The sequence below is a fragment of the Chaetodon auriga genome, chromosome 14, assembly GCF_051107435.1.
Source record: "Chaetodon auriga isolate fChaAug3 chromosome 14, fChaAug3.hap1, whole genome shotgun sequence".
In the NCBI taxonomy this organism is placed as follows: domain Eukaryota; kingdom Metazoa; phylum Chordata; class Actinopteri; order Chaetodontiformes; family Chaetodontidae; genus Chaetodon; species Chaetodon auriga.
This window is the reverse complement of record NC_135087.1, coordinates 5,627,441-5,654,132: the sequence shown is the minus strand read 5'-3', so window position 1 is coordinate 5,654,132 and position 26,692 is coordinate 5,627,441. Positions and strand designations below refer to the sequence as shown.

At 43.3% G+C, this 26,692-nt stretch overlaps 2 protein-coding genes across 3 annotated transcripts in view; both read right to left on the bottom strand.

The window, feature by feature from the left end:
- Window positions 1-1,041: 1,041 nt before the first annotated feature.
- On the bottom strand, window positions 1,042-14,671 carry tmem229b (transmembrane protein 229B). Of its 2 annotated transcripts, XM_076749457.1 has the most exons (3): window positions 14,552-14,671; window positions 14,325-14,462; window positions 1,042-4,623 (listed from the first exon to the last, which is right to left on the bottom strand). In XM_076749457.1, exon 3 carries the CDS (start codon window positions 4,568-4,570, stop codon window positions 3,974-3,976), a length of 597 nt encoding a protein of 198 aa, XP_076605572.1. In that variant the 5' UTR covers window positions 4,571-4,623; window positions 14,325-14,462; window positions 14,552-14,671; the 3' UTR covers window positions 1,042-3,973. The 2 variants fall into 2 exon arrangements, with proteins under 2 accessions (XP_076605572.1, XP_076605571.1); XM_076749456.1 differs by lacking the exon at window positions 14,552-14,671 and having other exon boundaries at window positions 14,325-14,493.
- Window positions 14,672-19,586: 4,915 nt separating this feature from the next.
- Window positions 19,587-26,692, bottom strand: part of mta1 (metastasis associated 1) — a 39,585-nt gene continuing 32,479 nt past the window's right edge. The window contains exons 11-18 of the mRNA XM_076748348.1: window positions 26,399-26,457; window positions 25,959-26,095; window positions 25,053-25,204; window positions 23,823-24,012; window positions 23,616-23,705; window positions 22,851-23,006; window positions 20,882-21,031; window positions 19,587-20,223 (exon numbers count right to left, since the gene is read on the bottom strand). Of these exons, the coding sequence (XP_076604463.1) occupies window positions 20,922-21,031; window positions 22,851-23,006; window positions 23,616-23,705; window positions 23,823-24,012; window positions 25,053-25,204; window positions 25,959-26,095; window positions 26,399-26,457 (894 nt within the window). The 3' untranslated portion in view covers window positions 19,587-20,223; window positions 20,882-20,921. The remainder of the gene's footprint in view (window positions 20,224-20,881; window positions 21,032-22,850; window positions 23,007-23,615; window positions 23,706-23,822; window positions 24,013-25,052; window positions 25,205-25,958; window positions 26,096-26,398; window positions 26,458-26,692) is intronic.

The window sequence follows — 26,692 nt, the reverse complement described above, 5'->3', positions numbered from 1 at the left end:
CTACAGATGTTAGCTTGAAAGCTAACTAGCCACAGTTAGCTTTCAAACTAACATCTGTTGCTAGCTAGCCTTAAAGTACGGTCATTTCTAGCCAGCGTACGCCTCTCGTGGCGATAACAGAAGTAACCGCCAGATTCAATATAATTAACCAGCGATGTTTGAAAGCCCCTGCGATCGGCTGGCGACCGGTTCAGGGTCTACCCCGCCTCTCGCCCATTGCTAGCTGGGATAGGCTCCAGCCCCCCGCAACCCCGAAATGGGATGCGCGGGTATAGAAGATGAATGAATGAATGAATGAATGTTTGAAAGCCGTTCAGAAACACTTACCGCTGTTCTGACGACATTTTCAGAATCCTCAAAAGGCTCCTCTCATCATCAGGGTGAAAAAAATATTCCGTCCGCTGAAAGATAAACACTTTAAACCCGTTCTTGAAGTTGCGCCGCCCTGTCCAGGTAACCCGCAGGCCGCCATCTTTGTTTTGATCCGCCATCTTTGTTTTGATTGTGATACAGAAGAGCAACTTGGGAAACCTGTTAACAAAAACATGTTTAAATATATCTATATTTTAAATGTTTACCTTTAAGAGAAAGTGGCGTTGCTCTGTGGCCAAAAATGTGAATAACACTTAAATGTGTCAAATGTAAAATTGTCTTAATGTTAACGAGGTATTGTCCATAGTAAATAAGACAACATACTTGATAAAAGTTGTATGGAGTTAGACATTTGTGGGTTGTTTTTACTTATGGAAAATTAATTTCCAAATGTCCTTTTAAAAGTAAGAGATGGAAATAAACATTAGTTTACAGCAATACAAGTAATGCTGTGAGGCTGTATTTAAGCATAGTGGTGCTTTGAGGTGCATGCTAACATCACCAATGCTAACATATCCATGGTGTTAGCACGCTGATGCTCAGCAGGTGTAATTTTTACCTTATCACAAAAATAATGAAGAAAAACAATCAGCATTGGTCATTTGAACAAGCTACTCATCTAAGAATTCATGTGGTGTCAGCAGACAGAAAGGTTTCCAAAAACACACATTTTTATGATCAAATAAATACATTTAATTTAAAGTGTAAAGTTTGATAAATCATACATGGATCAACATAATCAAAGTGAGTGATACAGTACAGTCATTTCACTAAAAACATGTACATTTTTTATGAAAAAAATAAGCAACCATTACAGTACATGGGGCTAATAATCACATGGATAAAATCAGTTTGGAGGAGAAATTGAACATTTTTAGGCATGCAGCCTCAAGGTAAAAATACCAGAGCATCAGTTCAGTTTTAACATACTTTACATGCACGTACACATACAGAGAAGGCGTCTCTGTAAAACACACTATACACACTCACCTAATACTCCTTCTCACATATTGCAGAAAACACACTTCACTTTGCATTTTCGTGTGATTTGTCTCATCAAAGCAGTAGAATTGGATGAAGACAATAGCTGCATACCACTTCTCGTAATGTAGTTTCATAGATTTTTAAGAGAAAAAGGTAACAGCCTTGAGCTTGATAATCATTGCTGGGTCAGAAGCCTCTATTGCTTTTAAGCTTGTTGATTCATGTAAGAAATAAAACATATGCATACCAAATATTACATTCAAATAAAAAATAAAAGTGATATCCTTCCATTTTTGGTCCTTATAAGGATTTTTTGTCCAAGCTTATGGAACAGTTTTCCAGGTGCAGTTTTCAGTTAATACACAAGGTGGCAGCAAATTATGTGTCATATGGAGCAGCTGCCATTCCCCCTCAGGACTCAGAGAAGGAAACACTGCATGCCACTGCAGCCACAATGATGCAGGTAACACCTTTACATAGTCCAGGAGTGTTGCGGAAACATGGATTTGGATCTTTTTTTCCTCTTAGTTAAAATGGAGGGAAAGCTGGGTTTAACTATTGTCAGGACAAGCCTTGTGACTGAGTCTACAACATAAATGGTCCTCCTGAGGATCAACGATGAGGTTTCCATTTCTTGTGTGCTGTCAATCTTGCGGTACCTTGGAATCACTGTGAAGAGCAACGCGTCTGACGTGTTTTATGCTTGACCCAGGAGCACCAGATCCATCGACTCAGGCTGAAAACATTACCGTCAGCTCCTGTACGCATGAAGGTGGCAGTACCACGCTTGATCTTTCTACTTCCAGAGTATAGGAAGTCACGTGATGCACACAGAGAGTAACACCACCAGAGGAAATAAGCATTATTCTGTGTGTTTTCACCTGCTCGGAGAACCAAATGTCTGGACAAGACCAAGTAAGACATGAGTGCTGTGAAGTTAAGACCAAAATCCAGTTGTTGCTAATCTGATACAATTTGTTTTAAGCATTTTAGGCAAGTTCTTATTAACCAAATCAATTGTAAGTGACTGATAATTCAATCCGGAAATAAACAAGGAGCAATTTCTGTCATTTAATAATGAATTAATCACCACAATCTGCTGCATATTTCCTGCTCTTCACTTCACAGACTTGTCAAATGAACTGTGATGTAAATAAGGAGAAGGGTCGTGAAAATGTGGTGGAAACCTAAAGACCGACCGCGCTCTGATGGACAAGACTTGTGAATGTGACGCCTTTTCAGTTCATTCTGTGTCACTCAATATTGACGGCTGCTGTCACACAGCGGTATTTTCTCAATGAACAAACACTCTTTTGATCGTGTGGCAGCAGCAAAACAACAAAAACATTGTCTCTCAGGTAGAATGACTTTCAGTTTCCGGTGAATGAGAGTTAAGAAATGAAGCTTGTGTGACCTCAGCAGGTCTGAGACGACATTAAAGCACACGAAATGGACATACACACAGAGAGTCATGAAAAGGTTCTCACAAAAACTAAAAAGCAAATTACCAAGAGGTCTAGTGCTTTATGCTGCTGCTCCTGACTCATAATCATCACCATCAATGGAAAAGCACCCCTGCTATTATTGTAAATGGACTGCATTTATTTAGCGCCTGAAAATGCTTCACATTAGCATGCGCTCACTCACGCACACACACACACACACACACACACACATTCATACGGCGATGGCGGAGAAGCTGCCATGCAAGGCCATGACCTGCTCACCAGGAGCAGTTTGGGGTTCAGTGTCTTGCTCAAGGACACTTCAACATGCTGTCAGGAGGAGAAAACCGGGACCCGTCCATGATAAGTGGTGGTCCGGCTCTGCTGCCTGAGGCCGTCACTCCCCCCCCGCACAGAAGCAGCAGACTGCCTGAAGAGGCGTCCAGTGTGACTGCTGAACGAGCTCTGTAGAAATGTAGATTATATTGGAAGACAACTTTTTTCATGCACTTTTTTTCCAGGAATTGTGGGTATTCACTAACTGCAGATCAACATTCTTTATGATGTAGGCTGACACATGGAGCACTGCCTCGTGGTGGACAGTATGTTCTTAAAGAGCTTCTTGTAGCTACATTACTACAGTACTTTGAATAATACTAAAGGACAATATGTACATTTTAAAAAGAACAGCTGTAGTAGCTACTTTTTGTTATGATTTCTATGCAGCAAGTACTCTGCTTTCAAGAAAACAGAAATATTGTTCTTGAATTTGTTCCTTTGCAGGATGATAACACTCTTTTTTGCACATCATTTTTTCATCCCGAGTTCTTGCAGTCTGTGGGACAGGAGATACCCTCATCTCCTGAAGGTCAACCCCACGTGGAAATGGGTGGGGGCGTTATGAGATGCAGCAAACACAGCAGCATGGAGGTGTCGTGCCTCTGTTGACAGGAGAGAGCACAGTGGTTGATTTGGACATCTGAAGTCCCAGTTAGGTTTTGTTGTCTGGCTGTTCTGATACTCTGTACACCTCTGCACACCAGCCCAGTCTGTTTGCCCCCCCCCCCCCCGATACAGTTAGGGGGCAGGGCTGCTTATGGAAAGTGGCTGAGGAGGGTAGAGGAGGTGTAGCAGGGTGATTGGGCTGGTTTCAGATTGTGTCCTTCCTTCGTTCATTCTCCTTTAAGATAACCGTTAGCGTCATTTCCCATCCCTCTGCTCCTCTCCCTCCTCCTCCCACCCCCAACATTTCCTCCTGCCCCTCTTCCGCCCCCAGCATCCAACCGGTGGTTTGACCAACCGTCCTCGGGCCCCTCGTGGAAGCGCAGCCGCAGAGTTTTGCGGATGACCAAGCGCTCCACGATGAAGGAGGCGCAGAACCAGGGCACGGCGTACTCGGCCGTGATCAGTCCCATGAAGTTGTAGCGGAACTCGGAGTAGTCCCAGGGGCAGGCGTTGAACTGGCGCAGCAGCAGCCCCGTGCCGAACTCCCACAGGTACGTCCATAAAGTGTAGATGATGCAGCGCAGCAGCACCGGGCAGCGGCTGCGCAGCTTCAGGTACATCCGCTCCACGATGAGGATGCAGGTGCCGTAGATGAAGAGCGCCCACACGCTGGTCACGCCAGGGAACTTCCAGTTGCAGTTCACCACAAACTCCCAGGCGGCTGTGAACATGACCTCGCAGAAGTAGCCATGGATGGCGTAGAGGTACCAGCGCGACAGCGCCGTCAGAGGGACCGGAGCCTCCGAGGTTTCCAAGGTCACCATCCTTCCTCTTATTTTCACACAAATCTTCTGTCTGTGCTGATGAGGTCTCAGGTCTGAGGAGGGAGGAGGAGAGAAAGATGTAAGAAAAGGACAAAGAGGCAACAAGGTCCAATATATCAGCTCAAACTTAAAGTAGACTTTTAATGAAAGCAAAGCCCATTCTCACAGGCGTTCTTGATGCTTTCTTTCTGCAAAAGCCATTTAATGTGCTTATAGTCAGTAATTAATTCTCTATACAGTAGTTTTCAGTGGCAGACTGCCATTTATGCACAAGGGATTCACAGGAAATGATGCAGTGTGTAATCCATCTGAATTTTATTTCACTGATATCAGCCATCAAACCAAACAGCCTGCTGCTGCTGCTGCTTCACATTAAAAGTACTCCCCTGACCAAACACAGGGTGACTTTTATTGTGAAGAAGCCACAGGAAAGGCCATACGTCACTGCTGTTGGTGCAAACCATTCATCACAATATATTTGAGTTGTGAGTTTCCAATTTTTTCAGTGAGTACTGGATGAAAAAAAACTGCTGCTTGGTGAGAAGCTGCACACCTCCAACTTAGCAAGTAATCAGCTCCTTTTACTGTGTCCTGCTGTTGTGTGGAAAACTTCTTATGCTGTGCACAGCACAAAATCATCACGGCTGTGATTTTGTTTGGCTGCACTGTAAACAGATAGGATGACTAGTTCAGTCTATATTTTGACGAATACTGGTCAGCCTCTTTTGTCTTGATGAGTGTGTTTAATTAGGATCTAAACCTACACAGATACGGCTGCACACGATCTTCCTAACCAAAGCATTTCCAGTAGGCGAGATACAGTCACAGAGAGGGGCATGAATAGCTCTTCTTAGCTACTTTTTATTCTGCTCTTAACACCAAAATCCACTCAGAACCAGTCCCCAAAAGGAGAAAGAAGAAAATCTAACATTTACGACTCGACAGCCTGGAAGCTCCTCACACGTCAAACAGGGTGTCGAGGTCTCAGTGACCCAGCTTGTACAACACAAGACTTCAACCCTGATCCTGATCCAGCAGTTCACACACATTCATACCTTTTCTACCACAACATGCACTGGTTGCATTCTTCTGTCGGAAAGCTGCTCACTGAGAGTCTGCTGTTAACTCACACTTGGTGTTATGACCAGTAACCACGGGTGTTGCCAAATCAATCCCAGCTGAAATCTCAAGGATTACAACTTTAATTACAAATGGTGCCAAGCCGAAGTTCAATTAAGGACACGACAGTGGAAGTCTGAGTTGGAGAGAGATGAAATTAGAGACAGCAGGACGACGGAGCACTTCAGCTCTACGGCCTTCCCTCGGTCGATGCTATTTACTGACTGACTGAGGGGGTTTCTTATGTAAGGTATAGCTTTATCATCTGACTGCCTACATCATGTGCTCTTTTTCCAAATCCCGCAGCTTGACGCACGCAGGCTTTGGTATCAGGTGTCATGAGGCCCACGCAGGGTTGGATGATCCTTCCTCTATTCTATTTATCACACCGCACGTCTGACGAAAAACACTGATGGCAAACAGCATCATACCGAGGAGTTCAAAGACCACATAGCTGAGAAGGCCACTGGGAGTATATCTTCTACTATACAATGCCTCCAGAGGAAACGGTGTCATAACAGCAGCCATTATACAATGGATCATAACCGATCTGTAAAATACAAGCTCACAGAGAGGTTAGGAGTACAAAAGCCTGTTTGAAGAACAAAAGCCGATTTTTTGGCTCTTTTTGTCTTCAAAGGCTGGCTGGGACCCAGAGTGGGCCCATGGGGATTAGCACATTTCTCCCAAACAAGGAACAAGGGTTTCATGTGAGGAACTGGGCCACAGCGATGGACCAACTGACCTCCCTAAACCCTTTATACCATCTTTTCACTGCCTGCCTGGGAAAGTCTCCCTCGCTTCTCATCTATTCAAGCAGGCCTGCGTCACACAGTGTTTTGCATTAAGATTTTGAGCATCATGCTTTGACCTGCTGAGAGGGCTAAGCGCAGGAAAATCACCTCAAAACATCTCAGATAAGATGTCTATCATAGCAACAGGCCGCTCCACTGTGAAAAACCTCAATCACAAAATCATCCATGCAAGAAAGTATAAAAGAATAATTCAGCATTTTTGGAAATACACTTATTTGCTTTCTTGCTGAGTTAGATGAGAAAATCGATACCTGTTAGCTTAGCTTAGCTTAGCCAAGCAGAAAGACTGGAAACAGGGAAACAGCTAGTATGGATTGGTCACATGCTAGCACATTACACCAAGCAGCACCTCTAAAGCTAACTAATTAGCATGCTAATTAGCATGCTAAATATAGAGTTTTTGAGATGCTGACAGGTGGATTTTGTTACTTTTGGACTGAGCCGAGCTGTTTCCGGTTCCTGGTTGCAGTCTTATATATAACAGAGAGATCTGAGGCATTTGTTTTAACTAAATAATCACTGGTCTGTTTCAACGCACTCGCTCTGTTTGCCATCAGGTGTTACCGCCTCCCCATCTCTCACCAAAGAGTCACATGCCTTCGTTCTGCCCATTCACTTCTCTCTTTTCACAATTCAATTCCCCCCGCTCTCTTTGCCTTCGCCTGCACACACACCTCTTGTTCAGCGCTCACATGCCTGCTAAGCTGCTAATGATGACAAATTTGGAATGCAATATTCAGCCATGCAACAGTCAACAGCCAAACAGCCTGTAGATACACACAAAGGTAGAAGGAGAGATTTCAGAGAGATTTCAACGCCGGCACGCTGAGATATTTCACCAAATCCACATGTGTAGATTTGTCTTTTCATCTTTGGGATATACACAATGAATATCTTGTGGAAAGATTTTGGTTTCTGTTCAAAAGCCATAAATAAGTATCTCATGTTCTCAGCACCTCTTGTTTGTATATCAGACACATCAGGATTATCATAATGGCTGCCTAGGAAGTTTGGCAGCCTCTCTCGGTCTTTACAATGCGTTTTACACTGTCAACACGAGCGGTCAGATTACACCAGAAATCCCTCCGACTGTTCACTGTGCACAGGCAGATCTGTTTGTGTCACGAAACAGCAGACAACAGGTGTGTGAGATTCTTTCAAAGGCAGATGATGCGAGTGAATGAACGGTTACTTCTCACACATTTATTCTTTAACAAAGTGAACACGGGGAAGTTGAAACCAAAGAGCAACCTCCTCTCTGCTATAGAAATGAACGAGGTGTGAAATGCGCAAGCAGCAGTTAGCTTTATCAGCTGTGATTATGGTTGCTAAGAGGTTAGCAGCCTAGCCTTGTATTCACGCCTGATAAATGTACATTTAAACTCAGATTAGTCATTTGATATCATGCTACTATCATTAACAAGTAGAATCATGAGCCAACAGTGTATGACTCCTTTCAATTAGCTGAATTGACTGTTTTCCTTTGCTTCGCAGCCCGACCCCTGACTGACTCTAACAGTCATGAGGTTGAGCATTAACACTGGACAAGTCACATAAACTGTTACCTGACTTTTTTTTGCTGCTTACCCTTTTTGGACATTTTTTTTCCTTTATTAGACAAGATGCAGTTGTAGCTGACAGCAAATTTAGGGGAGAAATATCCGGGATGACATACAACACAAGTCCCTTCAGACTCAAACCAGGGTTGCTGTGATTTCATGGTCAGACTCTTCAAACCCTGAGCTGCCAGAACGCGCCCACTTACCCTTTCTGTGTGCGTATTTAGGCATATTTATTGACTTGTTGCCTCAGCGTGACACAGTTCACACACTGGTTGCTATTTGATTCTGCTGCTGTTGTTGTTGCAGCTGTCGTAGGATATCGCCCACCAACCCACCACCCCGCCAGCTCTCCCATCGGCCCAAAATATCGATCGGCAAGGTTCCTGCCAGCTCTTGCTGCGGCGACCCGCTTCGCCGTTGCACTCTATTGAACCCCACTACAGGACATCACAGCGCGATGGTGATCAGAATGGCAAATGCGATAGAGCTGCCTGCTTTGTAAACCTCTCGATGACCACGGGGAGACACAACGCAGGCAGGGGGCTGTCTGAACTGAAAGGGAGGGAAGTTTAACCACGGAGGTTTGTCTGAAGACGCCGAGGGAAGACACCGGCTGAGCGTGAGCTTTTAAATGAAACAGAAAGAGAACAAGCCTTGAACAGAGGGTTTTGGGTGAAAACAAGGCTGACGGGTATCTGTCAGATAGACACAGCGATGACAAACAAAGAGGAACGTGATGAAAAGACAACAATATAGGAGTCAGCCAAGGTTGAATTATACAAAAAAGACAAAAACACGGCATGATGACAGCATACTGACAGCTGTGAACTCTGACACCATGATCAAATCAGAAAGCGAACCCACTGCTGACCCCTCATCACGACATAATCCCTGTTCATGTTCTGTGGCTCTCTGGCTGTGGCACAGAGCCCAGGCCTATGCAGACTTCTGGAAGGTCACTTTGGGAGGCTGCGGCGTAGCGTATAGAAACCAGCAGCATCCAATGCAGTTAGGTTCCAGTGACCAAGGTGACCTTATCACCACGTCATCACCGGTGATGGAAACAACAGCTGCCAGAAACATGCCCTTGTAGAAACATCTGCTCTCACAGATTTCTGTTTTCTAGAGTATTTTCCTGACAAACACCGACAAGCCGACAGGATGGAGCAGAAACAATTAGACAAAAATGATGTGCTCATGCAGTGCGGCTAACCTGAAACCTGCACAGACAGGTTTAAATCTTCCTGAGTCTGCACGAATTGATCCTGATCAAATGTGCTTCTCTGTGTGTGTGATGAAGAAAAGGAAGGACGGACAGGGCGAGCATTCGGGGTGAGGGAGCAGGAAAACTTTGCAAGGCAGCACAAAAAAAAAAAAAAAGAGGAACCTCGATCAATCAAACAGACAGCTCAATTACCCCTGAAACTGCAAGCTGGCTCTGACCCTAAACAGCATCACATCTGCATCTGGAGCAGGTCTCACCAAACAGAGGCTGAAACACCCTTTAAGACGTAAGGCGCTTTGTCTGAAGTGCCATTTATAAAAAAATCTTTCTGTTTTGGTCAAACACCAGCCGCAATAATCATTAAAATGTGAGGACAACAGCGCACACTTTCCTTCAAACACACATGAGGTGATGAAACTGGTTAGCTGTCTCACCTCTGCACAACTGGCCAAACACGGCAAGAAAGAGAGCTTGTCGGGTGTGTTTGGTTTCATAAAGTTCTGATGTCGGAGAAATGAGATTTCCAAGTTGTAATTACTCAGTTTGGTTTTATTGTCCTTTTGGAAAATCCTCTTTGTGTCAGTGGCAACTGCCAGATAAATGCAAGCACGACAGGAAAGACTTAACAACCAGATAAACAACAACATCATCACCACCAATCAGGAATGGAGTCCAGTGCAAGTGACACAAGCGTCATATCACCAGGATTTGTTTGACACAGCTGTAGTTAACAGAGTCCAGGTTACCATAACTCATTTATTTCTTGTTACGTGCTAAATATGTGTTGGAGTAGGTGGCGGAGGTGTTGGTGTAGGTGAACAGTCATAAAGCTCCATAATCACATTATATTTGTAAAGCCACAATTTCAAGGCCCAATTTAAATCCCCCTCTTTACTAAGTAGCCATCAGCGCCTTCAAATGTCTCATTTTAGTTGGCGAACAAGGTGTTCAGTTCATAAAAAAAAAGGAAAAACAAAGAAAAGCAACAAATGCTCAAATCTGAGAGGGGAATATTTGGTATTTTTCCTTGAAAAATTACAATGAATCGCTCATCAGATTGTTTTTTCTGACAACTCTTTTGACTAATTGATTAAGCTGCTTATTGACTCAGCTGTATTTTAGAAGATAAGGATGGATTCGTGGATCAGCTGGTCCACAGAGGAGGTTCAGGCGCTCCTTGAGATGAAGAACTTCGATCAGAGAGGACATACAGAGACAGAAGATACCTTCAACAAAGCAAGTTTCTTCTCTGTATTCTCAGATTGTGGAAAAACTATTTCAAAAACACATTTCACTCATTTCACATACATGTGATAAACAAAGGAGTTGATGCTGCCGGTTGCAGGGTTTCAAACTAGCACACCTTTGCCTCCAGCCTCCACGCCATCCGCCCTAAATCCGTAACTTCCCCGAGAGACACATTGAAGTTTCTGGGTATCACAAACGAGCACGGCTTGAGATAAAGCTGGAGAGACGCCATGAGGGCTGAGACTAAAAGCCTGCACAGCCAACAGAGGCTCATATAACTTTATAGTGGCCATCCTTTTATATCGGCGAGGTGAAAGCCTGAACAAAACAAGCAGAGTGGTGGAGGAGGAGGGCTCCATGTAAACAGAGCGGTGGGAGCTGCACTCTGAAGGGCTCACATCCAAACGGCTCTATTGATTTGGAAGAAATAGAATTTGAGGTTCATAACTCTGTCCCTAACATTGTACATGTGAAAGTTGCTGTGACTATGACTCTGAGTTATTGCGTAGTAATAAATATATGTTCTGAAAACTTCACATTATTTGACGATATGTCAGCATCATCCAGTGCTAGTCAGCATCTGGTTATTCATCTATAAAAAGAACACAGTTTCAAGTTTTATTTTGTCTTTCAAACAATAAAAATACTGAATTTAAATACCGTTTCTCTGAGGAACAAGGTATAACAACCAACAATATAAAGAGTGAATGAGTTCATTGGCATATGAATGAAACTGAAGCGGAAGACGAATGACATGGGAACTCAGTATCAGCCAATACCCTGACTGTAGGTACCAGAAAGAGGAGGAAAAAGTGTGAATGCTACAGCTCTAAACCGTCTGAAAGGCACTTCTGATGGAGCGCACTGGCAGCTTCAGGCGTCACTTTAGGGGTCACATTAAGAAGTCAGAGCCCCTCTTGCCCCTCCACAGACTGATGGTACAGCGTGGACTCTGCTCACTCGTCACTGTGGTGCTTTTCTTCAGGACCAAGAGCACATCGTGTTACTGTCTCCTCTGACTTTAAATCTAAAAGCTGCTGAACGGTCCTGTGTTGTACCTCATCCTCTCTGTAATTTAATCTCTGTCTGTCTCTTAACCATCCAGTAAATATTCCTAAAATTACCTTTAACCAAACAGACTTTTCCAGATCAAACCCTGTCTGAAAGTGTCGTCTCTTCTCACTCTTTCCCTCTCTCATCCCCCCTTTACTCCCCCACACTCTCATGACAACTCTTGAGCTCTTTGCAGTTTAATAAAAGACCCTAAGACATGGGAGCTAAGCCCCCTGTCCTGAATAGCATGTGGGTCATGCCCCGTAGATTAGAAATCTTGGAGCAGCTACAGAGAAAGCAGGAGATTTACTGACATGGTCATCATGGTGCTGTGGAGGGTAATGCCTCTAATGGAGGGATGCACGCGCATGTTAATCTGTTATCAGACAAAGAAGCTTTATAATCAATCACTGACAATGCATAATTGATGCTGGCTGCTCTGCGAAGGTTTCGGGGACAAAGATCTTTGAAAAACAAAAGAGGTTTTCAGCTAAACTGTCACCTGCTTGGAACAAAGTGAAACATTTAGCATCCTGTTTTGTGTTTTTGTGTGTAGAGCTTTACAAAATTCAATAACATATCAGCCAATATTCATGTCACATTTTTTTAATAAACAAGCATTTTTCACAAGGACTGAACTGTGACCAAGACGTGCGAGAAGACACAGACTTGTCATTGTCTCTGGTGAACAGTTTAATGTTGACGCTCTCTCCAAACGACCTGAAACATATATTCAGCGTATCAACACTGCAGTTTCCAGGCCATTATTAGCTAACATGTGCATGCCGATACAAGCTGACACTGGTCAGGCTCTACGGTGTTTGCTAGTTGTTTTGCTGTCATTTAAAACCGTACTTTTTCCTTAAATGTTCATGTTACTGTCTTCACTGTGGAACATTTTGTTCCTGTGCTGTGCAGAAATAAAGTTTTGTCATTACTGTGACTTGGTTTCCACGTCCCTCCCTCACAGGGGACATCAGGTTTGGGAAAGTCACTTACTCGCCTCAACAATGACCATTTGTGTGCCTTTGTTTTCTAATTGGGCAGCACCTACTGGAGGTCATCAGTACACGTACAACAAGTCTTTTGTTAGAGAATCTTTAAAGTGTCACTGAGGGAATCAGCAGCCTTTAGCAGAGGAGCTTCCTTCAAAGCAACTGTGAAACACAAAACACGACTTCCTCCTTAAAAGCCTATTAAAAGACCACAAAAGCCACAGAAACAATCACAATCTGATAACTCTGTCGCAGATAACAGCCTGCTGATCTATTAACCTTATAAACAGTGCTTGTAAAGGCCTACTTTTACACTGAACTGAATGTGACACCTTGGACCAGAAATAGACTGAGTGTACCACTGACCTGAAGACAGTCGGAATCACAGCTGAACGTCGCAGACATATGAACCGGGCTGCGTTTACTTACTGATGTACGTACTGAGGGGCAGCGATGCCGCCGCTTAGCCGAGGACAAACGTGAACAAGCTGCACAGTCAGCGACTACAAATCTGTGATGTGTGAACTCCACCTCCATCCTCACTCACACTCAGGAACATTTCGGTTCTCGACAATGACCTTTTCTGCGCCTTCACCCTCCACGTGCCCAGCATCCCCTGTATGGTCTGCTAAAACAAGAAGCAGGAACTGAAAAACCTGCATAAGTGCATTATGACAGGCAGTAGGCGTGCACTAAATATTACAGTAAGTTAGACCACACAGCTGAGGTGGGCTGAATGTTGGTTTTTTCTCATTTTGGGATTCCTTGCTGTGAAGGCTGGTGTGTGGGTTACAAATAGGTCCAAAATGTCAATGCAGCCAGTGTGAGGCTGGGGGGGGGGGGGGGAATATAGGCTACCGAGACAGCAGCAGGGATTATCTCACCCCAAATGATAGTGAACTGCAGGCCTTATATGGAATAAATCGATGAGGGATTTTGAAAATCCAGAACCCACAGCCTTATAAAGCAGCATTTTTCTGCAGAAGGCATCCGAAAATGTGACCATGCTGAAAAAATGAAATCATGACAGCGATGGATCGGCTCTGTGGATGAACTCCAGGGGTTGTAATTACGCTAGACGGCCAAAGTCATCTTATTTTGTCCCTGGAAACTACGGGCCAGTGCGCAGGCCCGGCTGCTGGGACTCCGCTGCAGCATCGCGCGTCCTTCCCACTGAGCAGTGCGGTACGGTTATCTGCAAATACTAATAAAAAAAAAAAGCATCCTGCAATTTGGCGAAGGGGACTTGGAAACAATTTTATCCGGTGCAAAGCATCACTGACATCCAAAGTACTCAAATCGAGACCAAAAAAACACCTCTAGAGTCTTCTTTCTGAGCTTACATCGCCAGTCCTTTCCGTGTTTGAACAGGTGTAACAGCACAACTGTGCATCAAAAGCACGCCGAATGAAGAGGAATGCATCCTGGTTTATAACAAAATGTGCAGCTGTTTACTTCGCATTAATTGCGGTGCACTGAACACTGAAAACGCGCTTGCACAGCTGCCAACTTGCAAGCAAACACTCATTAAAAAGATAACAGAACGCAATGTCCAGTCTAAGGCTGGGTTAAAGGCGACAACCAGCACACTTCATCGCCCCAAAGCGCCACAAACACGTATGTTGTCCCCATGAGTAGCCATGCTTCCTGAATCCTAACATGCTGGCTACATGTCGCTGAGCAGTCGGCTCCAGCAAACGGACATGAATCATCCTCAGTGCGGGTTTTTTGTCTTACCTTCAGATGGAGCTCTGCGGTATCTCTCTCAGCAAACAGGCCGGCCGCTAGAACACATCACCCGGCGAGGTTGGGGAGAATGTCGCGGTGGCCGTCTGCGGCTCGTCTGTTGTCCCCGGCGTCTCCTCCACGGTGTCTCTGCTCTCCGATTGGAAATTGACACATTTTACTTCCACTGCAGCAGCGGCAGCGGCAGCAGCAGCACATGCTCAGACAGACTCACGCACTTCTTGCATCTTTGGTTAACCCTATCTTCACCGCAGCCCAGCGGGCAGACCTCCAGACCGGCTGCTACTTGACTGAATGTCCTATAAGTCAATGAGTGGACCCGAAGGATGGCACACAGGCTTACCGTGAACACACAGTGGAGAATACGTAACTCACAGTAACACTTTACCTAAACTCTATATAGCTGTAAGCAGATTTAAAGATATTAATAACAGTTGTGAGAACATGAGACAACATATCTGTTCTTTCAATGTGAACCTAACGGTAGCGAACAGCCACAAATCTGTTAGCTAGCTTAGCTTACCACAAAAACTGGAAACAGGAGTTAGCCTCCGTCCAAAACTAACAGAATCAGCCTACTAGCAATCCCAAAGCTCACTCAATAACACGTTGGATTTTGTCTGTTGAGTACGTACAAGAATAAAATGTAAAATTGACAGTTTGAAACAACAAGTTGTCAGTTTCACACCATGAGCGGTTATGTCTGAGTTGCCAGATATCCAGCGGTTTTCCCCGTTTCCAGCTACGTAAACTAAGCTAACAGGCTGCTAGCTGTAGCTTCACATTGAATGGACAGTTATGAGAGTTGTATTCATTTCCTCTATCTTCTCATCTAACACATAACTTTTTATTAAATAAAATATATAACCTTAAAGGAAAACAGCATGTCATAATTGTAGGTACTATAAAATAAAGAAACTTATATAGTCAAAGCTGCAGAGTCAAACGCAATTAAAGCTAACGTTAGCTGGTGAAATAGCCACGGCTAGCGTTGGCTAAAAACTAAATTTGGGCCTACGTACTTTCTTTCCCTGGCTGTTTTGTGTTATTGAAATATAACATCGATAATGAATGAGTTTGGTATCCAACTAAATGAGGTTGTAGCTAAATCCAGTTACCGCACATAAAGGCAGCCAAACTGGTCCTGCTGAAAGCTAGTCTAGCCTAGCCTAGCCTAGCCTAGCATAGCAATGGCTGCCAATGTCTCAGCTTTTGCCAGATTGAATTCAGTTCGGCTGAGCTGCTTTCATGGTAGATATCTCATATATTGTTTTCAATATATACATTTCATATTAAGAAATGGTAAAGGCATGGTGCATTGGAAGGTGTTTCTGCTTTACATATTATCCAAATACAGTATAAAAGTAGCAGAAACATGTTAAAAGTGGCTAACGTGCAAACATCCCAACAGAGTGACATTTAATTTCACCTGGTTGTAAGATATTTCCCTTTAAAAGCTCAAAACAGGTAAGGTGAGGTAATTACTGCCCTCATTCAAATTGTTTGCTGCAGGTGTGTGCAGTCAGTCATGGATTTGCTTACAGTATGCCAAAATGTGATACTACCTTGAATTTCTAGTTAAAATACATTGATTTCTCAGAAAGCATACATAATACACAAACAGGTGCATCATTTCTAAACACCTGTTTTTGAAGTTTGAATAAGTGTAAACCTTCACATATACATAGAAAAACAAGAACAGGTGACACCCGCACCAATAATAATGTCTTGTTTGATTTAGGACAGAGGAGTGGTGTTTTTAGGTGTGTAGCAGCCTGAAACTCACACACCATTATCAGTGTCATAAATGTCAATGACGTCGCTGTAGTTTACTCTCAAACTGTTTCCTTTGGCAAAGTAAGGGCATGTGGTGGAGTCACCATGTGTGGTAGAAAGACCAGTTTTAATCATTTACAAACAAGTGCTGAGCTAAGGACTCCCATCAGCTATTACAGGAAGTCAGTCAACTAAAAAAATGTCTTCCTGTTAACTTGTTATGATTTATTCTTGAGTCATGGACTGTGACAGACTCCTTTACATTCTACCAAAACTAAAACCTAACAGTTTAAGGTTTTATTAATAAGCAACAAAAGTACCTTTGATCAATTCGGCGCACCTGAGGATTTTCGCTGCTGCAGCCTTACTTGGTCTGGTGTGACCGGCAGCTTATGGTGGATAATGTTAGCTCGATGCGGCAGAAGCTTTCTGCCATTGTCAGTAACAGTCTTTGAACAGCTCTGATGAAAACCTTGAAGGCCAGACTCCAAATGTACATGTTCTCTGTTCTGTTTTGAACTAAATGTTTGTTCTTCCATTGTTTTCATTGCCTTTTGTAAGACGTTGAACTCTACCACTCCTAGTGGGATACCAGCCTCCCACTCACTGTTTAATTAAGTGAAGCTTGTACACGAACCGATTGGTGGATTTCACTGTGAGTCAACATATGAACAACCCTGGTCCTTATAAACCAGATCAACTGTCGCACATGGGTGTAATCCCTCTTTTCATGCTGTGACAGCGATCCAGGCAACACCTGAGCATCAGGTGGCCATTGCCATTTTGGTTGTGTCCCACTCTCCCTGATGCAGAGTTCACTAAATACTAGTTAAAGTTACTTTGACAAAATCTTTGTTGTTGCTCTTAATCAATTTTCGCCTTCATCATTTATTAGTTATGAGGCTGTTAACATTGTTTTTGTATGCAGTGTGTCCATATTTGAAGCTGATGAGAGACTTTGAGAGGGACATAACTGGAAGGTTTTGGCCCGGGACTGAAATGGTTACATAAACATGGACAAGTTCAACTTTTCTGCTCACTTGTTAACTGACTTTCATGCTCTCTTAATTCCAGTGCAGTCATCATATCACAGCTGGTGGTTTATTAGTTATTAAGACAATAAATATGCTAAGTTTTTGTGGGACCACTACCAGGGATCCACCAGTTATTGAGGCTTGTTGATCTTTTTTGAGGAAGAAGTCAGAGGTGGATTTAGACAAAATGTTCACTATCCAAGGACCATCAGCTGCACTGGTGTCACATGCACACAGTGCAGTCAAAATAAAGGAAACCACAATAGAGTTCAGTGACAACACAGAGCTGTACTGGTTTCTGTGCAGAGGGAGATTCGTTACTGGTACGCCAAGAAAAAAGGCACTTTGGGTGAAATGATTAAACCTGATGATGTATGATAACGTAAGTCAGGATGTGACTGAAATATTGACTCATTCTTTCCATTTAAGAGGTCCTCAATGAGACATGAATGGTCGCCGGGTGATCTGAAGCACATTGTAATTACGTTATCTGTACGCTCACTCACCGATATGATTTCAGCTGGACATTAACGGCACACAGTAAAATACTTAACGGACGCCGTTTTCCTCAGAGTCTCATAAAGACGGGAGGGGCGTTCACTCAAATCATTATATTAGAAATCAGCATCGACCTCGTCCTGCAGAAATAACAGCCTGGACTCTCGGTCCATGATGAGTAGGAGTTGTACCAGCAGATATATATTCAGTGTAAATACTGAGTTTCTCCAGAGTACAAACAGTCTCAGACAGAGAGAGAGAGCTCAGTGACCTCCAGTCAGACAACACTGCAGTGGCTTCACGACCAAACTCCAATGGTAGCCAACGTCTGGACTGTAATCTTCTTGAAATTAGCGATGAAGATGCAGTTTCTTAATGTACAATCCCACCAAGCTTGAGATGATCTGTAGGGAAAACTGAGAGAAACCGCTCAGTTACATGCAGTACATGTAGAGCTGATGGAGGACTCCACGCAATACTTAATAAAACGTGTCAGTGGCAGTAGAGGAGGAGGTTCTCAGATCCTTTACTTAAGTAAAAGTGCTATTACCACAGTGTAAAAATACACCGTTAGAAGTAAAAGTCCTGCATTCAAAGCGTTGCTGTAGATGTTTAAGGTTGAGCTCATTTAGACTACTTTATATACGGTTGAGTAGTTTAAACTACAGCAGTGCATCATATTCTATCAGATCATCATGTTTGTACTGTCAGTGTCCTGTGAGAACCACGTATCTCTAAAAAGTCAGCTGTTCATGAGAACTTTCCAGCTGATCAGAGAGGGTTTCCGAAAAGTTTATTCAGCTTAAGAAGGAGGAGAGATTTATCAAGTCCGTAGAGGAACACTTAATCCTTCACTTCATCAGAAACACTCAAATTTAGACGCACCAAATTAGGCGATACATGGTTTTCACTGGACAGGAAGTAACTGCTACAAATGTGGTAAAAGTACAACATTTACCTCTGAGATGTAGAGGAGCAGAAGCATAAAGCTGTTTGTTTGACTTCAGCTGTAACATGTTTGATTGGTTTGCATTTTTAAATCTTTTCTTACGGCTGGGTCTTTTCTTCTATCCTCTGTTTACTTTATTGTGCTGAATCTTGATTTTCCCACGTAAAAAAACTCTGTTTTAAAAAGTACATCATAATAATGTGACGAGTTTAGACTCTTTATAGTTTCCCTTTAACCACAATGTTTGGTAATTTCAGGGATGATGGAGGAAAAGACCTGAACATCGTCATTATGATGGAGACAGCATCTATATTTAGAGACATCAATTAAACACTGAACATTTCTAAGTGTTTTTTAAGTATCGGTGGGTTCTAAAAAAGGATTTGAAGAAGGAGAAAAACAGGTTTGAATTTTTGAAGGTGGGTGAGACGCTTGGGAGCAAAGCCTGGAGTCAACAGGAAGTGGAAAATGATAAAGGTCTATTAAAGGATGTGAATAATAGGACAAATAATTCTGTATGTGTGTATTAGCAGCTTCTTCATCACTTTATTTTCTCATCTATTTTTGTTGTTTTCAGTTGGTGGTATGTTTATCCTTTAGAACTCATGTAGTAACAATTAATTTAAAGGGGTGGGTGAATTTCAAAGTTTGTTATTGTTCTAATTACAGCTAATTACAGCTGTTTCAATGATGAACTGTAAAGCTCCACATCTAAAGGGGTAACGGTGCAGTAAATGTGTCGGACATCAGTCTGTTCTCTGAAGCTCCCGATGAACATAAATACACACCGACAAAAAGACTGGACATGAAGGCAGACGACAATCCTGCTTTTTAAGCTGTCGCTGTGCTTGTGCAATAATCTTTACTAATTTTGATCTTTTTTTTTGGGCACAAAACTGAAATTGAAATGAAAAGTGTCAAATATTTTGCAGACCGCTGAGAGTTTGGAGAAAGAACGACCACGTCTGTGCAGAGACACCAAAAGAAGAAGGGAAAATCAATTATCTTTTTTAATTACATTATCTAAGCATAGATGCATTGCTTGTGAAAAAGGTAGAAAAAACAGCAAGTCTTTCTCAATAAGTTAAACCTCTCTGGCCGAAGAGCAGGGCCGGCTCACAAAACAGAAGATTTCCCGTAAAGCATTCAGATTGGTTGAAAGTTAACTCATGTCGCTGAAATAAAAGTGCGTCTCTTTGTTGAATTTAACTTGTTAAAAAAAACAAAAACATAGAAGATGCGAGTGGCGTATGTTACAGTCCTTCCACCCTTTTCCACAGGGCTTTGCAAGCATTTTTCATGAAACTTCACAAGTTCCATCGTTTGATCGACAAACAATAAGCGGAGTTATAGTTAGTAAAAAAAAAAAAAAAATCATAATAACAATAACAATAATTACAATAACAGTTATAACGAGAAATGTAAGTAATAAACACAGTCCTGTACAGTCAGGCTCATCTTCTGATTGACCACAGCCGAGCTGATCGATGATGGGTTGGTCTTCAGCAGCGTGACAGACCCGTACTGACTGAAGAAGGTGGTCAACGCTCGTCTCCGTCCAGCCACAACTCCCCTCAGCTGCCCTCGGCTATGGTTTCCTGGAAAATGCCTTTCCGTTTCGTGTCCTCCTCCACTGAGGAACACACACAAAGGGAGTCGTTATGAGAGCGGTTACATGTTCGTGGTTTTTACAGATGATGGATCTGAGTGACGCTCACAGCTGATGTCTACCATCAGTCACCACAGAAGAAGAAAAAACTTCAGGGTGCTTTTACACCGAGCCTGCAGTCAGAATCATTCTCCTAAAAGCTGAACACTAAAAACTCTTTTTTTTTTTTAAAAGCAGGTTTAGTTTCAAGTTTGAGTGCAGCTCAGAGTCTCTTTGCTCCCGTTCATGATGTGATTTCTGATTTTTAGCTGTGAAAAATGGTGACTTATACTCACTTCATCGACTCATAAAACGCTCATTAATGCCTCATTCTGAGGCTGCGGGTTTGGTTCCCAAGCAGTTACCACACAGTCATTTTGTAATTTGCCCATGTTGGTCTGTGTGCTGACATCACCAAAACTGTCCAATCAGAGTTCACTGTCAGTCCGTAAGACTTCATGATTATTAGTTTTGGGAAAAGTCAATGTAAACATGAATCTCACCAGAACTAAAAGGCAATAATGGGTTTTTTTTCTCAGTCCAGACTGAATGAAATGAACTTTAGTTTCTAAAATCATAAAATCTAAATCCCATTTCAAACCTTTCAGAAACAATGTGTGAGTGTAACATGGAGGGGTCTCACCTCACTGGGGTTTGTCGTAGAGGTCGTTCCCACAGAGTGCTCAGTCCAGTTCATGTACCTCGTCCTGCAGGGAGACCGAGGGACGCGCCGCTTCGCTCACCCGTTTGGCCATGATGTCCCACTGTGGAGTCAGGCCTTTGGATTTAGAGCCTGCAGAGGAGGAAGAGCACAGGGGATGCTGGTCACACACACATCAGTTCACCGATGCTACTGCCCTCTGGTGGATCCATGAGGTACTAATGTCTTCAGTACATCTACAGAACGAACAGAACGGACGTGAATACACCTTATGAATCACCTGTCCTGTCTGTTGATCACTCAAACGCTGTCATGTTTGGAAAATACTTCCATAAACAATTTTCCCACAGCTCGGCTGATTTCACCTCACCAGTGTTTACAGAGCCGGAGGTCATCAAATTCCACGAATCAGGTCTGTCTGCTTTACTGCTTTGACAACATCTTACTAACAGCAACAGGTTAACGGTTAGCTAACGGAAGAGTTAGCGTTGAATCCTTCACGACAGCTGAAACTGGAAACACTCTCTCCTCTTCACCTGCTTTGCACAGAAACGAGCAGCCTGTTTGTGCCAAATACCAGTTAACAGTAAGACATTCAGCAATTTATCTTTATAAATATTCATCATCGTATTGTTCACAGTCTGACTCACACAAAGCCATATTTTTATTATTTTAGCATTCAGCCAACACGCTTGTTTGACAGCGACCACTATCCACGAGGCAGTAATTCTCATTATTCTGCACAGATGAAGAGCAACCAGGTCTGAAGTGAAAACCAACATGTGCTTTGATACGTTTATGCAAATAATACATAGAGAGAGCGGAGCTGCTCGTTCCTGTTCCTTTAAGTTTCAGCGTCTCTCCACAAGAGTCTGTACAATAAAGATCAATTCAATTAGAAAACAGAGCAGTCGATACAGAGGACTGCAGAACACGTACTGCAGGTACTGAGTGATTTCCTGATTTCTAAAACACAAGAATACAACCGTTGTGATAATTGCCAATTTAAAAAAAAAGCAAATAAAAATAGAAATAAATCAAAACTAATCCCTAATACTCCAGTCTGGCTGCTTTCCAACTCTAATCTCCTCCTGGTGTGTTATCCCAGCCTGGGCCTGAGGTGGGCTCACAGACCAGTGGAGATGCTCTCCCTCAGGATACACTTAACCAAGCCCTCCTCCTCCTCTTCCTCGGCGTTACCATGACAACGTAGACCGTAGCCTCCAGCTAGAGCAGCAGGGCCGATCCGATCCTCTCTCCCTCTTCCTCTCAGTCTCTCTCTGGCGTACTCTGGCTCTCTTGATCGCTCAGTCTGTCTCTTCCCCTCTCTCATTTCACAGGGGAGAGGGGAAAGTGGGACGTAACCCAAAAAAATAAAGAGCCCCTCACAAACTCTTAACCCTTCGGCGTTGGATCTCAACTGTGTCTTGTAGCCATCGAGCGAGCCGCGGAGCTCAGATGTGCTTTTACATTCTCCTCAAATATTAAAATGCTCAGTGTTTAGCAAAGACATTAAAAATTGAACTCCGACAGTCAGTAATACAGTCAAAATAATTAAAATCAGACTGTAATGAGAAAGAAATGACATGAAAGATTGCTTTAAAAGCTAATGATGACAGAATTTCATACAGACAAAAAACTACCTTTAGAGTCACATTTGCTCATAAACGGCCATTAAAAACCAGCAGCTGGGGCCCAATTTCAAGTAATTTCCTCCATAAAATATCATATCCCATTAAAAATCTCTTATTAAAACTACCAAGTAATTAGTCATTTAGATTAGAATATCATGATTATCAGATTTGAGGAAAAACTGGGAAATAATCTTCACTTTAATGTGTTTTTGACTTCTCCTAACATGCTCATTTTCTGCTACTTTCGACTTCGAATCAAATTACACGTTTAAAAGTGAGCTCATGAAAGCATGAACGAGCTCCCTGCTCTCACTCACCATCCAGTCCGTTGTGCTGCTCATAGGTGCGTTTGCCCAGGATGGTGGGTGAGCCATTGTTGAGGATGGGGGAGGACTTTATGGGCGTCAGGCTGCCTGTAGAGATGGACCCTCCGCGAATCGGGGGGTCGGGTTTGGCTGGACGGGGATGTGCTTCTGTGGGTGAAAGAGAGGAGAGAAAATGAGGAAGCATGAATGTAAAATACAGAGAGAGGGGAAAAAAGAGGACAGAGAGGTTGTTTTAGATCAGCAGAATGGACCACAAGGAGCAACCGAGGATGAAGAGAAGAAGAAATTAGAAAATACTTCTATGCTTTGATTTTCCTTCTTCAGAATCAAAGTTTGATCATTTCAGGAACAAAGTGTTAATATCAGCACTGGTAGAGTCTACAGCCAGGCGAGCAGCACCATGCTGCTTTGGGCTAAAAAATGCTAACTTTTGCAGGCTAACGTAAGCATGCTGCTGTGTTGACATGATGATGGCACTCAGAGATCATCAAAATGATGATAATTCATCCTGAGAGGAGCATGAATATGTCACATGAAAAGTCAGGAGATCACCGAGGTATTTACAGCTCAACCTCTGGAGAGCACGAATGTCTACACAAAATTTCATGACAATCTCTAAAATCCTTGCTGAGATATTTCAGTCAGGACCACTGATGTCGTCGTCCACAGAGCACAGATCCAACACACCCAGCTCAAACTGACAGTAAACAGAAGCTCAGACATGAAAGACTCAGCAGGTGGCCGCCTCTTTCTTACCTAAATACCGAACCACAGACTCCAGAGGTTTCCGTTCCACAGGTTTCAGTGGCAAAGGCTTTTTCGGGCCATCTGGCAACCGCAACGCACCTGCAGAAATCCATCGCAAAAATACACAATCGATCACACAGCACAAAAGAAAAACTGTCTCTTTAACAATAATGACACATTTCAAGTCCCGAAAAGCAGAGGAATCGGGTTTCCTACATTCTGCCTTGATGGCTGCCGTGTTGACAGGGAGGTAGGGGTGCCTGGCGAGATATCGCGGCCTGATGATGTCCTGGCAGAGGCGGCGTGCCATCCTCGTCAGGCCCGTGGTCTGCAGGTAGAAAGCCTGTCGCGTCTTCACTGCGAACTTGGGGCTGCCGCTGTGCCGCAGGGGCAGGCCGTGGGGGCTCTGGAGGTACAAACACATTCACAACACGGGGGTGTTTGTGGCCTTCGTGCACTGATCTAATGAACAGTGATGGAGGTCAAATTGTCACCTCTAGGTTTAATTACTTTGATTTATTGATGCTGGTTGGCAAAATGGAGCTTTGAGAATGGAACTTAACCTGGCTTACTGACACACTGCAGTACATGAACGGGTCTGCAGTATTTACATAAAAGTCAACTTCCAGTATCTCATATGTACAGTAAGCACGAGAGAGCTCAACACACTGCAGCTTGAGAAAACACACACATCGTTACAATGCTTGGCCTTCTGTGGCCGACACCTCGGGATATTTCTGGTCTAATGACGCCTGAATGATTACCGCACAGGCTACAGGCCGTCTGTCAACACTGGTGGGAGGCTAGCAAAGGTTAAAATCTGTAATTAACATTAAATCTCCCCACGTGTCGTTAAAATGAATGATAGAAAGACAGAAATCTCAGGTCATGTGGGGTGCGTGTCACTTTAAGTGCAGAGTGGAGCAGCAGCAGCAGCAGCACGAGTCAAAAATCCACAACATAAACATGAAGAGATGATACACAGACCTGACTTTAAAACAACAACAAGCCGTGTTCAGCGCTTTTTAGTGTCCTCTGGAAACACTGCTGGGGTCATTTCGTGTATTTGGTTGTGTTGTGTGGCGCACATGTTTTCAAATTAATGAAGATGTTTTCTTAATTAGCTCCCGTTCTGTTCATTTGCAGGTGTTTTCTCGAGTTGCACTGTGTTAAGCACTGTAAAAATGTCAAGACTTGATGATTTTCTATCCGAGTATCTTTTGTTTTTACTGTTGATAGACAAAAAAAAGACATCACCTTGAGATCAAAACTCCATTTTCTGGGACATTTTAAAACCTTAACAACAATAATTAATTGAGATGAAGATGAACTATTCCTTTAAGAGTGGAGAAAGGCTTTGGGCCAACAGTGAGGCTGGTGGTGTGCAGAATGAATAAACTAAATGTCCAGTGAAGCGTGTGTGTGTGTGTGTGTGTGTGTTAATACCATGTTGTTGCGGTTGGGTCCAGGCCTCTCTCCGTCCAGTCTCGTGGGCATCTTCAGCCCTCCGTACTTCTTCCAGTAGGTCCAGCATGAAGCGCACAGGCGACACTGCATGTTCGGGGGTCCCCACGAGTACCACTGGTAGGAGCTGCTGGCTACACACACACACACACACACACACACAAACACACACACACACACACACACACACACACACACACACAATCACAATCACAATCAGACAAAGGAAAGGGGGTGCAGCGTACGCACACACATGCACAACATGCCCAAGACGGCTCAGGCATAATCAGCAGCACATGCTCGTGTACTTGCAAGCGAGAGCACAACCTTTAATCATTCATCGCTGAATTAACTACAACCACTAAAATAACTCAAACAACACTCTGCTGCAGGACACATGATGAAATTCTCTCTCCTCTCCAGTTTAATAACGGGGAGAAAGTATCAAATGGGAGCCACATGCAGAGAGTACAGCGTCAACCTGCGCTCTTTAAATGATCCGTTTTAAAATGAAAATGTTCATGATGAAGAGGGAGGTTCCCTTTTTAAGATTCACTGAATAATAAGAGCTGGAGGGTGAAAAAAGAATGAAACACACACTGCAGCCTGAAGTACACCAAAACACGCATATACATCTTATTGACGATACAGTACATATGTGTAAACTGACACACTGTATTATATTCACGGAAAAAGCATTTTCAGTATGCAACAGCCTCTGATAATATGACTGCACCTGTGAATGCCACACCTTAAGTTCATCATGAACAAATTAGCCAGACTTACCGAAATCGAAATAAATCAGGCCAATACTTCCATTTCAATGAGGCCAGAAACAAAAGCTATTACAGTGACAAGGCAGCAGTGTCACCCATGTGAATGACTTACTGTAGCAGCTTTCACAGGCTCTGCCGAGGCCGGGGGTCTGCCCTGAGCCTGGAGGTCCTGGGACGGCTGCGCCCGCCGCTCCATTCACCAGAGCTGGTTTTACATTGTTACTCAGCTGGTTGGGGTTTGGCTTGTTGCTGGAGGGGTACAGGAACAGAGGAAGGGGGGGTCAGGCCAGCAAAGATAATACAGGCCAAAGAGAATAGATAACATTCATCAGTCTGCTGCCACAGACAGAGACTGATACTGTACTGAGAGCTGATATGAATACGAAGAAAGTGAAAGAAAGGGTTGTGCTCTAACAACAGCAGCAGATGTCCGACTTTAAAACACCAGAGTCGCTGCGGAGAGGGTCAGACAGCTCCGTGTTGATGTTTAAACCTCTGAACGTCTACGTTTAAACCCCATATTCACACAGGAGCTCTCACTGAGGCACTCACTAGTTAGGGATGTAGACCTGCTTCAACTTGCTTTCTGCCTCGGCTGCTTTTAACCGTTTCTGCAGCGAGAGAGAGAGAGAACAGTGAGATATGAGTTTTCACAACACCAGTGTAAAAAAAAAAAAACAAGCATTTAAGGTCAAATTTGCCAACTTTCAGTTCAGAACCTCATATGGATTTTATTGATTTTAAGGCAGCGTGTGGAATATTTCTAAATGAAACTGGCATTTGAGTCATTTTTAATAAGAAAAATGCATTTTGGATTATTTTTGTTGGAACCTTCAGTTTGAAGAT

What these genes read in the sequence shown, in the direction of transcription:
- tmem229b (XM_076749457.1), bottom strand. Translation starts at nt 4,570, where the DNA reads ATGGTGACCTTGGAAACCTCGGAGGCTCCGGTCCCTCTGACGGCGCTG.